Source organism: Amphiura filiformis, chromosome 14 (assembly GCF_039555335.1).
Source record: "Amphiura filiformis chromosome 14, Afil_fr2py, whole genome shotgun sequence".
NCBI lineage: Eukaryota > Metazoa > Echinodermata > Ophiuroidea > Amphilepidida > Amphiuridae > Amphiura > Amphiura filiformis.
The window spans coordinates 1,215,187-1,230,346 of NC_092641.1; the positions used below are offsets into that span (position 1 = coordinate 1,215,187).

Genomic DNA, 15,160 nt, shown 5'->3' on the forward strand with positions numbered 1-15,160 from the left:
TTATATATATTTTTCAAAGGCACTTATCTTTTATGTCTGCCAACATGTTGTGGGTTTTGTAGGAATGGGTCTCCTTATATGACTAGGGGTTATTAGTTTTATTAGATTGTAATATTTTTTATTATTGTATCCAAGTATAAAAATGTATTTTAGCACTTGGCTAATGCACCAAGAAGAGCAGGGGTGACCAAACTTTTTGGATCTGAGGGCCACGTGGCGAATTTCAAATGTTTGACTCGGCAAATTGGGTGTGTGACAATCTGCGGGGTTCTTATAATTCTCTAGAACCACTGTCCTGTATGTAAAACCAATAGAACGTTTTTCTAAGAGTGTTGAGGCATACCATAAACAGAGGATGCTTAAATCACGAAATACACAAAATGTACGCTAAATGACCACCAACAATTTGCACTAACTGTAATATCAATGCACGCAATCTTGTAAAGTAAAAATAGTGTGTATTTAAAGTTCTTACTTGTACATGTTGTACATGTTGTATGTGAAAATATTTCAAGTCATAATATACGATTTCTGTCAGTTGTTTATTTTGCCATTTTCGGGTACTATTTAATCACAATTGAACACAGTATGTTACTTTTACAAAGTGATAAAATAATATTAATAATGACGGTCACGAAAGTTTAATGTTTTAAGCCGAAATACTCAGATGAAAAGAAAGAAGAACACACTTACTATTTCGGTCCATTAGCCGCGGAGATTTGTCATCGTAATTGCAATAATTAGACCAAAACTACTGTTTTCGTACAAAGACAACAAATTTGACTGGTTCCATTATAAAAATATGTTAAAACATTAGGGTTAATAAAAATATTTAAAGATATCGTATATTATGGCCTTCAATTTGAGTGGTGAGAGTGAGTAGAGTATATTTTAAGAGTGTTCCAACAGTAAGTAGATCCATAAGTTTTAACTTCAGTAAAAAAAATCAAATTTTCCGCAGCTATATCAATTTTTATAAGAATTCGTCACGAAACATACACATATTAATCACGGTGATTATTTACTTATCAACAACTCTTCCTATACCTTTGTACAGGAGCCAACCGTTGTTAATCCGTGATGAATCCACAGTTCAGTAGCGTATACGCGAACGCAAGGCTACGCGTACGCGTTACGCATGAGGGCGTAAAATTCGTCATGTCTGGAAGATATGCGTAAACATGAACTCTCTTATGTTGGCGGTAGCAGCTAAATATTACCGCTTTATTCTTTAGTTTTATTGTGATATCAACAGAGAAATACCACGATCTTTTGTAAGGTTGAGTGGCAATGACAAACGGATATTCTAAATGAAAGAATCGTGTGAATTAGACATCTTTAGCTTGTTTCGTTGTTGAAAGGGATTCAATCATGTTTCACCGTTGTTCATCACCGATTAGCAACTCGTGTCCGGCGCGTCTGCGTGGTTTACTTCGCTTGGTAAACCACTCAGACGAAGAGGACGCATCGTTGTTAATCGGTGATGAACAACGGTGAAACATGATTGAATCCCTAAATTAACCAAAACTATGTTTGTACTGGATAAAAATGTAGCATTGATGATTTTTCCTTCACGAACGGAAGGCAACCTTTATCTACGATGCTCGTGTATATTATTTGAGTCTCGCCTCGTCTTAGGGTGAAGTATTTAGGGCCGGATCATAGTCGTTGAGACTCATGGTAGCAAAACGATGACTAGTGAAGAAGATTCACTTTCAATCATGATCAACCCATTATATTTCCGTGTGGATCAGTTGGATGAACTCTATCACGGAAATATTGAGCTCAATGGTTCGATCCCCACCGCTTCTGATTGTCACCTCTTCTCTAATGTCAGTTCGCTGTGCTGCTTATAGTTGTGTTCTTTTCATCCTAGAAAGAAATTTTGCGTATCTTGTCTCGTCGTGCACAGCATTTATGTTTAAAATTCATTAATATTCGACTAAAATAATGCGTCCACTTACTTTTGAGATATCCTACTCTCGAATACACATGTAAAACTTTTGTTAGAAGTCGTTACCTTAGGGTTCATTACAATATTTTCGTAAGGATTCTAATTGTGTTACAATTTTGATTTGCATACTCTGTTCTCTTTCCTCAAGTTGATAGCACTTTTCGTAATCATCAACTAAAATAAACGACAATTACTGAAACTACTGTAAGTAAACATTCGTTATATTTAGAGAATACACAGTTATCTTTCCTTTCTAAGTGGTATCCAGTCATTTTCATTTGTGTATGCAAATAGAAAGGGATTAATATAAAGGACCATAACATTCAACATATCTCATCTACAGAGGTTGTCTTCGTTGTCAAATATTGAATGTATATTTGGCATGCATATATTCTCCACAGTTAAATGTAAATTCTGTATATTAAATTAGCCCTCACGAATTCAATAACTTTTCGTGAAGGTCACCAATAGTGTCTTGATTGTCCAAGTTTAATGTCAGATGTATGACAAAAAGTAAATTGCAACTTGAGTTGTATGACGTCACTATGACGTCATTTATGTAGTTGATCCTTCGAAGTCCCCTTAATAGGTTAAATAAATTTTGTTTAAATTGAGAAATATCGGAATTTCGTGGAGTTTTCGTTAATATATTTGAGAGATTACGTTCGTACACACAGTTTTCAAAAATCAATACTATTAAGTTTTGACAATAACATCATTACAAACTGCTTGGGTTTCTGGCACCTCCTATCCCTTGACTGCAAAGAATGAAACTGTTTTTTAAATTGTAGGCGACGGGTAAACTTTGTTTTGATTGGGAAATTAAAATCCAGGTATCAATATCACGTCAGTATTAGCTACATTCAAAAAATGACTTTCAACCTTAGTATTGGTCACAAAATTAATTTTAGTTCAGCGTACTCAAATCTTTACAACGAATTATATAACATTCACTTGTACGAGTTTTGTCAGCATATGTTCCAATCTACCTACATGATTTGTTCGGCTTATGCAATTAAATTTAAGTAACTTCTTGCCTAAATTTTATTGAGTAATTACAATTAGAATAAACAAGTAAATCAAGATAGGCAATAATTACAACTTAAAACAATAAAGTCAACCGATCAAAACAAATATTTTTTTAAAGTACAACAAGCACAGACAATTGAAACTAATTGTTGTAATTAAAGTAACTTTTTTTTGGTGTTTAAAATTTGCCCATTGCGGCTTCATATGATTAGTAATCAGCATAAAAGAAATACTCTTGAATGGATTTTATGACACGGTTTTTTTTATAGTTTTGTTGTTCGAATTTAAATTACCTAAGTGCAGTACTAGTATGAAGTATTACTTTATACAACGTTTGCTGAAATTCGGAGGCCACAAGTTGATTAAGTAAGTTCAACAACTTATTTATGAGTGATAGAACAGAGTATGCAGCTTTATTTGAACACATGAACATCCCTGCAAACGCAAAACATTTTCGGCATCATTCGCAAAAGGTTAAAAAGGTTGCCAGAAAACGTTAAAATGTCGGGTTACATAAAGTGTATATATAGGGTATAAAACGTTTTCATAACATTCAAAAATGTTCTGTGATAACTAACTGCAAATATAATGTTATTTAAGTGTTGACAAAATATTTGGCAAAAAATGTTTGCAAAAATATTTTACAATAACATTTTGAAAACATTTTAAAAATATTTGTGTGTTTGCTGGGCTAGCAATAATGCGGTAGTAAATGTGATGTATTATGCGATAATAGCACATAAGATAATTTCTAAAGAATCTCATTCATTGTTATTATTAAAAGTCTAGTATTACAAAAAAAAAGACAATCCACAAGCCGTTATACGTTTCTGATCGACATCTCGTAATTAGATAAATAATACATAATTGACAATTTTTATCACACGAAGCTGATGTTTAAGGTATTGAAGATAGTCAAATTATTATCTTAAGTCTTTTATCAACAAGAATTAATTATCAAATACAGATTATACAAAATCGTCTGTAAAATGTGAATATTTTACATTTGTACAATATTATAATAGACTGGATGATATGTGCTTCTATAAAGAAGTTGAGGCATTTTAGTAGAAGTAGGGAACCACTTTACCCAATTTAGGGGTGTGCTGAAGCTATTTTGAAGAACAACGTATTTCGCAAGCTGTATTGTCAATTACTTAACAATCGAAATAGACAGTGTATGTCGAATGCACACAGGCGTATTCATTTTGTATATGAATACATGTAAGTGAAATTGGGGCATGTTATCTTTTTGACACAATAGGTCATTGTCATTTTTAAATGACATAATTATGACCATTTAAAAATAGCCATATTGATGACCAAACTACAGCATGTAAATTGGCAAATTTGAAATCAGTACATCGACAGTAACATCAGTGGTTTCCAATTTCGAGCTTAATCCTGGTTAACTAAATTAACAGCCTCACTCCCACTTTTCTCATCAAAGCATTGACGTGTCTAGGGGGTCGAGGGGATGCCACCATATAATTTTTCAGGGATGAAATGGGGACGGCAAAGAGTTATGTATCATTAAAATGATTACAGTAAATGGGACAAAAATGGACGGATGGGGAAGAAAATTTGGCTTTGCCCCTCGAAAGCAAGATGCTGGCTACGTCCCTGCATCAAAAACGCGATTTTGGCATTAGTAGAATGCTCAGAAGTTTTTTGAAGCCCCCGTTAATATTTTAAATCAGAGATATGTTTAGCTTTAATATATTTATTATGGTATGCGCCGCTGAGATGTCTTATTTTGCCTCTAATTTCCAAACGGTTAACTAAAAACTTTCTGGATTTAGTCATACAGTGCGTACCAAAATAAAGAAAACAGTTTGAAAAATGCCATTAGGTTAAAAGGTTATTTGGTCAAAATGTTCTCTCTGGTTGATAGCTGCATCAACATCTTGTCCTCCCACAACTGTAAAATCACTGGCGTGAGACCGTTAATAATGACTTAGTTGCTATTTTTGTGAGCCGAGTAAAATACAGATGCGCAAAGTCAATTAAAATCAAGAAAATCACATGTTTCACCACTTTATTTACAGTAATTGACAATCTTAGTCTTCTACATGGCCACCATTCCTCTAATTTCAGCTAGATGAGAGGTCTGTCCTGCCTGAAGATGTCAACCTGTGCAATTCCACTTGATGATTCAAAACAATCACACGATTGCTAAACAACTCTGCAAGACGTTCCGTCACAAGCCAGTGCTTTTATACTGTTGTGGGAGGACAAGATGTTGAATCATCTTTCAACTGTTTACTTAACTAAATAGATATATAAATGAACAAATAAATGAATAAATAAATAAATAAGTAAATAAACAAATTAATATTGTCAATGGCTCGGTTCAAGTCTTTCGTATTCGATAACATTAACAGTTTTTTTTACGGATTTTGTAACTCCAGACTGTAAGTTCTAGACTTGATGATGCGGAACAGGGACATATTAAGTGCCTGAAAACGTGACACGTCAAATAACATATTTGTGACCCCTTCCCAAAAACTCGATACATATAAAATTGTACTGTTTGTATAATATTTAAGTTTTGAAATGGCATCAAATGTATTTGTTTTTGTACCAGGTACATGTGTCAAGTTTCTTTTCGATATTTAGTATTAAATGCAATAATGAGATATACATAATTTAATTTTCCGAAATACACAGCACTGGATGGGGATTAACAGCAATCAATATTTATTTCGTTAAAAAAATCCTCTTAAATTGACATATTTTTACAGTGTGCATCTTTTAGAGGCATTTATTTTAAATGATATCTGATTAACATGTTTCTATTGTTGACTCTGATATGCTTGCCCTTAAGGACTCGGATAGCGACGTTTTTACGTATATTTTGTGGGACCTAAGAGCACACCAGATATATATTTAATACGAGGAACGTCCTTCTGATATCAAATAATTTTGAAATTCGCGATATAATACACATTTTATGGCAAATGATTAAAAATTGATATTTTTGAAATTTAACAGTCCTCGAAGTAAATTGTATAAATAATATATACTTTAAGTGTATGTAGCTGGGATGAAAAGCTGACGATCAATTGAACATTTTGACCTTTCATATTGAAGATATAGATTTTTCCCCCAAAACCTGAAAATTGTTTTGGTATTCCAATTGGGTGCAATATAAGTTAGGACATTACAAATATGTCACAACAGCAGATTTGAAAATAATTAGTCAAATTCATTTTAAAAGAGCGTACATAATGTCCTTTCATTCAGAAATGAAGGTAAATATTGTATGCATGTCTTATCCCCCCCCATGTTGCTGGTTTTTGTGTGCTAATAGCGCCATCTCTCATTCACATCTAGCGCGCTGGCAACAAAAGTCAACTTGTCAGTCAATCTGAACAATCATGGCATAAAACTTGTTATTTCTCCCTATTCCAGAAAAATACAGCACTAATTTTTTAGAATTAAAAAAAAATATTGTTAACTTCTGCCAAATGAAACACAGCTTAATCATAATTATTCATTTAGTTCTAACTGGTAATAAAAGTTAAATTTCACTATTGGGCAGAATTTATGAATTAGGGGCCATAAACATGCATTTTTAGGGTGTCTCAAGTCTAAAGATTTGTACGAAGTCTAATTTCAATTTATGCATTCTAATTTTTGGAAAAGACATGTTTCATTCTTATAACCAATCATTTAAAGTTACACAAAAAGTGAAAATTTGAGCAAAATTTCCACATACTCAAGATTTTGGATGCTTAGACTTGTATCAAGTTTCTGTGACTCGATTGTCAGAAAACATGCTAAAAATACATGTTTTAAGGTCCTTTTTCAAGAAATTTATAAAATAGTAAACCTTTTTCTTTTATCTCCAGTTAGTACTAAATGAATGATTAGGATGGAACTACGTTTCATTTCGCAGAACGTGATAATATTTTTGAATCCCAAAAAATTAATGCTGTATTTTTCTGGAATAGGGAGTAGTATGTTGAAAACAAATTTATTTGGGGTCACTACACAAGTTGAATAAACTCATATGGCAACAATGTTCACTGTCTAATGCACACATTGTAATCGATTTGTTTGCAATATGAAAGCCGTACTTACAGACGGTGTTAATGATCCACCATACCAGTTCTAAAGTTTATACTGTAGGCCTAACTTGGACTTATTTTGATAAAGAGGGGAGGCAGATGTCGCCTTGTCACCGTCTACCCTTCCCCGAAAACCTTAAATAGCGAAACAATAAAACAGTAGGCATTGTTTAGATTTTTTGAAATTCGCGACATAATTTTTAAAATTTACCATTTTTTTTAAATTGTTCATAACAGTCCTCATACTGCAGTTACTGTCCGTTTTCCTATACACAATACACAGTGCTCTTTCCCATTGACGCGTGACCTCTACAAATAGCCCTACGTTAAAAGTATGGGGATGTGACTAGTTAACGTCGCTGTGTGAAAATAACCGGCCAATATTAAAAGTACTCTTCTAAAGTTCTAGAAAATATAGTTTTTAACATGTCCTAAATTTTTAGCTAATTTAGATGTTTGGAAATATTCGTACTTTGGTGTTTTAGTTAATGTTATAGGTAATATTACATTGCCTAGTTAACGTCGCTGTGTGAAAAATAACCGGCCAATATTAAAAGTACTCTTCTAAAATTCTAGACAATATAGTTTTGTAACATGTCCTAAATTTTTAGCTAATTTAGGTGTTTGGAGAGGGTCGTACTTTTGTGTTTTAGGAAGGATAGGAAAGATTAACCGTGTTAAGTCAACAATCATTATGTTGCTCATTTTCAAGAATGCTGGTTTACAAAAAGCACGCCATTGTCTCATTTCGTGAACAAAAGTACACATACCATTGTTTCCTTTCGTTTCCTTTATAATCGGTTACCCAACTGAAGCTATAATACGCAAACTTTTTTGCTATATCGCACATGAAAACAGTCACATGTGCACAGCCAGAGAAGATCCGATTTAATCAGTTGAGCTGTTTCAATGAGTGTTATCTTGGTTTAATAGCTTTTAATGGGGTTAAGTCCTGCAAAGGTCGAGATGAATTCTACTGTAGACATGACTGCATCATGTCAAAGTAAAATTTACAATAAATATATATAATGATATGCACTTAAAGCGTATGTAGCTGGGAGGAAAAGTCGCCCATTTTGAAAATTAAGCTTTCGTATTTTTCCCCGAAAGACCTCCAATTTTAAGGTGATTTTGGGAAAAAATGATTATCTTCAATATGAATGGTCAATATTATGATGGACGGCTTTCCCTCCTAGCCACATACACTTTAAGTACATATCATTATATTTACTTCGAGGACTGTTAAATATCAAAAATATAATAAAATGTGTATCAAAACTTTTTCATAATGATCTTCCACGTATTCAGAATACAATTTGGTGTGTCTGGTGTGCTCTCAGGTCCCACAGAAATACTGTACAAAGGTTGATGACAGATCCCTTAAGCACCGTGAATATCCATCCTGAAAAGTGGTGGTGGTGGTGGGGGGGGCGGAAAGTTGTGTATTATCCGTGTCCGAAATGTACCCTCTCATGAGTTAAAATGACGCATGAATACTGAGAGGTATACTGAGTATATTGACATCTACAAAGGTATATTGATTATAATAATAGTGTAGAAACAATGCAAATATTATATTATTGGTAACTGGCAGCATTAAACCTAACTTTCAGATTGGATTAGAAAGGTGACATGCTGATCTGTCCATAATGCTTGTTTTTTGCCTTACATAAACGTGTTGATGATATAATATTATTGCGAGTTGTTGTTGTAATATGCTAGTAAATGCCATCATGTCGTCCGAAACCTTGAACTTTCATGGTTTCAAATGACTTAACACGTGCATTGACTCTGCCCATGATGCGTGAAAAGGTGGTAACCGCGAAAGTAAAGAATATATATATATATAGCATGGAGTGCCTTTTTTACTTGGTGTTACATGTTGGATCCGAACAATGTGAGAGGTGCTCATGTGCAAATATGTATTAATTTTATGTACTTCAAACCAATTATTAGTTACAACCAAACGTACGTTTCAACTATAACATTACATTTGATAGCAATAAAGTTTATGAACATCACTACTACTACTACTACTACTACTACTACTACTACTACTACTACTACTACTACTACTACTACTACTACTACTACTACTACTACTACTACTACTACTACTACTACTACTACTACTACTACTACTACTACTACTACTACTACTACTACTACTACTACTATTACTACTACTACTACTACTACTACTACTACCGTACTACTACTACTACTACTACTACTACTACTACTACTACTACTACTACTACTACTACTACTACTATTATTATTACTACTATTCTACTACTACTATTAATACTACTACTACTATTATTATTATCATTATTATGATTATTTTGTTTCTTCTTCTTCTTATAATTATTATTCTTATTATTATTATTATTATTATCATATTATTATTATTATTATTATTATTATTATTATTATTATTCTTATTATTATTAACATTATTATTATTATTATTATTATTATTATTATTATTATTATTATTATTATTATTATTATTATTATTATTATTATATTATTATTATTATTTATTTATTAATTTTTTATTTATTTTTTATTTATTTATTTATTATTATGATAATATATGGACTTTTTTAAATTTCTAAACCAAATCTTCAGTTAAACAATAAAACAACCATTTCTTTCGTTTTATTCTTCATGATTATGCTTTGGCTACGAACTTGTTCAATTCATTCGTGCATTCACAGGTAGCTGAATACAAAGTATTATTAGATTCAGTCAACTTTATTATTAATAATATGTCACTCATGGTTAAAGAACATGTACTGTACATGTTTTGTTGCACCGTAGACTTGAACTTCTTTGAACCAACCATAATGTACTGGTGATATCCAGTGGTAGGTTCAAGGTAAAATTGGTTCAAGTTTTTTATACAGCAAAACGTTAGCTTTTTTGTGAACAGATTCGTGTCATTTTTACACACACAATAAAAGTGTACTGTAAATATTTAGATTGTATTCATCTGTCTTGTATTATTTTGTGGATGAATGACTGAATTCAAACCATAAGCAATAAGTATTCTACAAAGTCTGTGCTTAAATACTGAAAAACAGTGGAAAACATTTTCTGAATTATTCAAAAATATATGCTTTATTGTGTGTGTCTCTTTGTACATACATGTTACAAGCAAACTTTTGGAACCAGCGAACATTAGGACCAAAAGGTTCTGATTTATGAAATATTAAATCAATAAAAAATGTCTGCACTGAATGATTCCGCTTTCTTTCATTGGTACAGACATAAAAGGAAAATGTATGACTATTATACATATCTTATGTTTATAATGACCATGATACGGGATTATCATTAACACAATTCAAATTAATCCAATGTTTACAATAATGTATTGTTTAATACAAAACATATTCCAATTATTCTATATAGTTATTAACATTAAGGTATGCTGATACACTTTTATAAAAAAAAAATATTTTTGAAAAAATATTTCGCAATTAATAAAAAGAAGTATTGATTGATGAAAATAGAAACAAATACACTAGTGATGGCATACATAACTCCCATGGAAACCAGGTGGGTTCCGCAATTTCTTTTAACACCAGGTAGTACGGGCGCAATGGGGTGATATTTGAGTTAGCATTTTGTCTTCCTACATTATAGTGGAACCAATGATTTTTGGCATCATTACACATCAAATGATCAAACTATAAGTGTTTCCATTTTTCTATGCCCTTATGCTTCCCGCGAGGGGCTTAAGGTCATAATGGGAGGGGGGGGTGGCAACATGTAAAATTTGTTCCACCATGTTGTTGAATGCTGCCAGCCAGTAAGACTTGTTAAGTTTGCACAACGCTCACTCATGTGTGTAACATACAATAATGCATACTATTGTTGTACCCTTTTACTACTCTTTTACTGCCATTTGCGTTTGAAAATGGCAGCAAGTTGTAATAATAATAATAATTTATGGCACTCATAGACACACGGTCAAAAATTATGTGAATGCAATGAAATGTAAATTTTATGCACCGAAATGCATCTTTATAATTTGAAGGCAATAATGTTGCATTGTTCATTATGATATATATTAATGTTTTACAGTTTAATTAAATACAAGTATAATTACAATTTTATACAATATATTAGACACACACTACGATATTGTGTATTTGATCATGATAAACGAAATAACGAGCAACAATACATGGTGTCCCTGAAAGAACCGTATGTCCGGAAACTTAATATAATATTACGTATTTTAATGCCCAAGCCAAACATAACTAAATAAATGATGTGCTTGAGGAATAAATCAGCTATCAGGTCCTTTTAGAATTTTGACCATTGATCACACCTTTCTTTAAATATAAGAGCTTTACGAAACCACCTCATTTTCAAACCTTTCCACGGATTCAAATATCAATCAATGGTCAGCATTAGGAGTGCCAATCACTAGACATGAGGCGTCTTTGGTATTTGACTCCGTGGAACGGTTGAAAATGAAGTGTTTTTGTAAAATTCTTCTTATTCTTTTTATGTGATATATAGTTTATTCCTTAACCTTGTCAACTATTAAGTGTTTGGTTTGTCCAGGCATTAAAATACAAACAAATTAATGTTTCCGACAATACAGTTCTTTCGCGGACACCATGTATAACCAGTAACTCATCACCAGTTGCAGGGGCGGTAACAAGGAAGACATGGGACATTTCACACCCAAAACTTGTTGTTTTACCATCAAAACAAAACAAAAACCATGAAAATGGCTAGTGCGGGTAAAGAATTCAAAATTTAAGAACAATATTCAGATCTGTGGTCCCTCTGAATTCCCATTTGACACCATTCTCCCTGGAAGCGATTTTCTGATACAGCCACTGATCAGTGTTCTACTATTATTGAAGACCTGAGCGCAGAAGAAAACCGTAAGTCCACTTGGTCCCTCAACATGTATACACTAACGTTAAGTTACGCATAGTTTCTTAATGTTTAATACATGCTTCAGGGTGAAAACATCATAAAAAGTTGTGAAAGATTTGTTTTGGCTCCTGAACATATATAAAACATTACCAAACTATACGAAACTATACGCAACTTTAGTGTATTGAGTGTTACTTAGTGTTATTGAGGGGCCAAGTGGACTTACGGTCTTCTTGCGCTCAGGCCTTCAATTACAGGTTTGATAAGTATATAGGCATACATTTTAAAAGTCAAATTTGAGAGGGATAAACCTCACAGTGATTGTTTCATATGCAGCGATTTTACCACGAATAACTCAATTTAATGGCAATTGTTAAAAAAGTATCACAATTATGTCACATAACTATATATAAAATTGTATAAAAATATATCATATTATTTTGTCCGCAAATCACAAGCAACATCTATCAATAAATAGTCTAATATATAGCAGAGTCCATCAAAACAGCATCTTGCGACCTAAAACAGAAACAGCCAGAGAAACAGACAAATTAACAAGAAACTGTTTCAGTGAAATTTGTTACATAATTACTTGGTTCAAATCGTAAGTTAAAAGAATGGGGCGCGAACATTTTTAAGTCACCAGCCTTTAATAATTATATAACCTCCTATTTATGGTCTACAAACTCTATAACCCCAGTATATACATGACACCCTCGGAAGAAAATGACAGCCCCTTATAACAAGGAGCATAGCGACTTTGATGGTTCTGAGGTTATTGGGACAGATGTTCTAATGGTGTTTAAGGTTACCATATGAAGACATGAGCGCAAGAAAAGTCCAAATTGGCCCCTCAATATGCATACACTAAAGTTGCGTATAGTTTCGTAATGTTTTATACATTTTCAGGGGCCAAAACAAATCTTTCACAACATTTCATGATGTTTTCACCCTGGAACATGTATTAAACATTATAAAATCCTAAGAAACTATACGTAACTTTCGTGTATACATGTTGAGGGGCCAAGTGGACTTACGGTCTTCTTGCGCTCAGGTCTTCATATGGGTTTTTCAATGCCTTGATTCCAGACGGGCGCAAGTTGATTAAGAAAGAAAGAAAGAAAGGAAAAAATAAAGGAAAGGGGTTAAAGGAAAAGGAGAACGCATCAACATACGCAATTGATTGATCTCAAATTGGCTATATGATTACAATCGCGTCCGCACAATGGCTGTTAGAAGAAACAAGCATATCACTCTGAAATTTTGGACGCACCGATGGCGAAAACCTCTTATTTTGCAAAACTAGCTTCAATTTAGAGTGAAAATGAAATGGAATAGCAAGTGCCAGAATGTTGAGAAATAATGTAGGTAGTTAGATGTCTAAATTACCCGTAATGAAGAAATCGATAATATAACAAAATACTTTTATGTCATGTAAGATTCTCCACAATGTTCCCCAAAAACGAACTTCTAAAATTTAATCAGTACTGCGTTTAGTTCTGATAAATGGTGACATTATTTCTTTGATCGGTTTGTAACACAATACAAAAAAGTAGAAAGCAATCACTCGGCATGGTTTCATACGGGGCACACATTTGAAAAAAATAACATGGAACGCGTTTCGGATCTTATAAACATGGTGCGTAAAAAGGATGAAAACGAAGAATTTCCAAACGGATTCTGACAATTTGTATAAACATACAAAAATTAATGTAAAGCTAAATCCAACGCACCAAAAGTTCTCTCATTGGGATATTAATTTGGTGAGAAAACTTGAATCTTGCCGGGGAGTCTTGTTGGGATATTTGGAAAAAATGCATACTTTATTAGTAATTTTCTCCAAATTTTACATGTAAACTTGTCAGCGGAATTTTTCAATATGATTGTTATTAACTATTTGATGCATTTTGTTATTCATTAAGAAAATAAGATACTATAAATTAATCGTTCGAATCGTTTCCTTCACCAGGTATTATGTTGATCCCATTTCAATTTGAATTTTTATGTGCCTTGTTTGTATTTTGATGAACGATTTAAGACAATGCTGGTGAGATAGTATCAACCATTACCTTTCAATATAGCCCAAAGTAATTTGATATTTTCCAAATTGTGCATGGTACCACTCCTTATTTCGTACAATGATTGAGATTCAATGTCCTCAAATCTTTTCCCAAAACTCTTTAATTGGAAAAGATTAGCATACTACTTACTTTATAACATCAATGGCTAAATCCCTGGGTATAGGTTTACGCGTCCGTTATAATAATACGCCCTGCTTCTCGGAGTATTACTGAATGGTGACGTTTGTGGAGCATTTATACCAGATGTTTTGATCCCACGTGATGCTGTAAGTAACATGCGCAGAAAAACCAATATGGCCGCCAGACCGACCACAACTACTATAACACACGACATACTGATAACAGCAATGGAAGTGTCACTGAATCCTGAAAAAAATTGGTGCAGAGTTAGCAACTATACACGTAGTCTAGGAAACTACAAACTTTGTAAAAGTTGAAATTGAGACCTCCCGACATGCGCGTATTTTTCGGGGAGGGGCGGAGGAAGAAGAAGGGCGGTAAAATAATTATTAAAGAAAAGAGCAAAAAAATTCTTAAAAAGTCGTGAAACCAATGCATGGAACTATACATCAAAATTTTTTTCTTATGGTCGCTAGCGCCTAATTTTTTTTTCAAACCATCAAAAACAATTGGGTCAACTTTTCGGGCTGTTGATGAAGGAGGCGGCACAATTTACCTTTTCTGCAGCCCTCAGGTGGGAGCGGCCACAGTACGCCGCTGTCCCGGGTAATAAAACACCCCGCCCTCCCCCCACACACCCACCAACCGCAGTGCCCCACACATTATAAACATAAATTACGAAATCCTGTTTCAAATTCTCAAGAATTCCTCTTGACATAAATGGGCATAGCAAAATATTAATTAATTTGCTGCTCATCAGCTTCATTAAAATGACTGAATCCGAAATGACCAAATTTGTAAAATTTAGTTCCTTCTCATAGGCCAATGTCATATTAAAGGATGGTGCCCGACCAGCCTTGGTTGAACGACCCTGACCCCTTTGAACGAGAGCCCAAATAATGTGTTTAATATCTGAAGGATCCATTGAATACTGTATGAAGAAAAAGTGGGTCACCTTCGGCATTATTTGGCTCACAAAATCTAAACAAATC

General features: G+C 33.3%; 1 protein-coding gene across 1 annotated transcript in view; it reads right to left on the bottom strand.

Moving 5' to 3' along the window:
- Positions 1-10,819: 10,819 nt before the first annotated feature.
- The window catches only part of LOC140169607 (uncharacterized), a 30,527-nt gene continuing 26,186 nt past the window's right edge, over positions 10,820-15,160 (bottom strand). Inside the window, exons 10-11 of the mRNA XM_072192871.1 lie at positions 14,178-14,414; positions 10,820-12,486 (exon numbers count right to left, since the gene is read on the bottom strand). Of these exons, the coding sequence (XP_072048972.1) occupies positions 14,194-14,414 (221 nt within the window). The 3' untranslated portion in view covers positions 10,820-12,486; positions 14,178-14,193. The remainder of the gene's footprint in view (positions 12,487-14,177; positions 14,415-15,160) is intronic.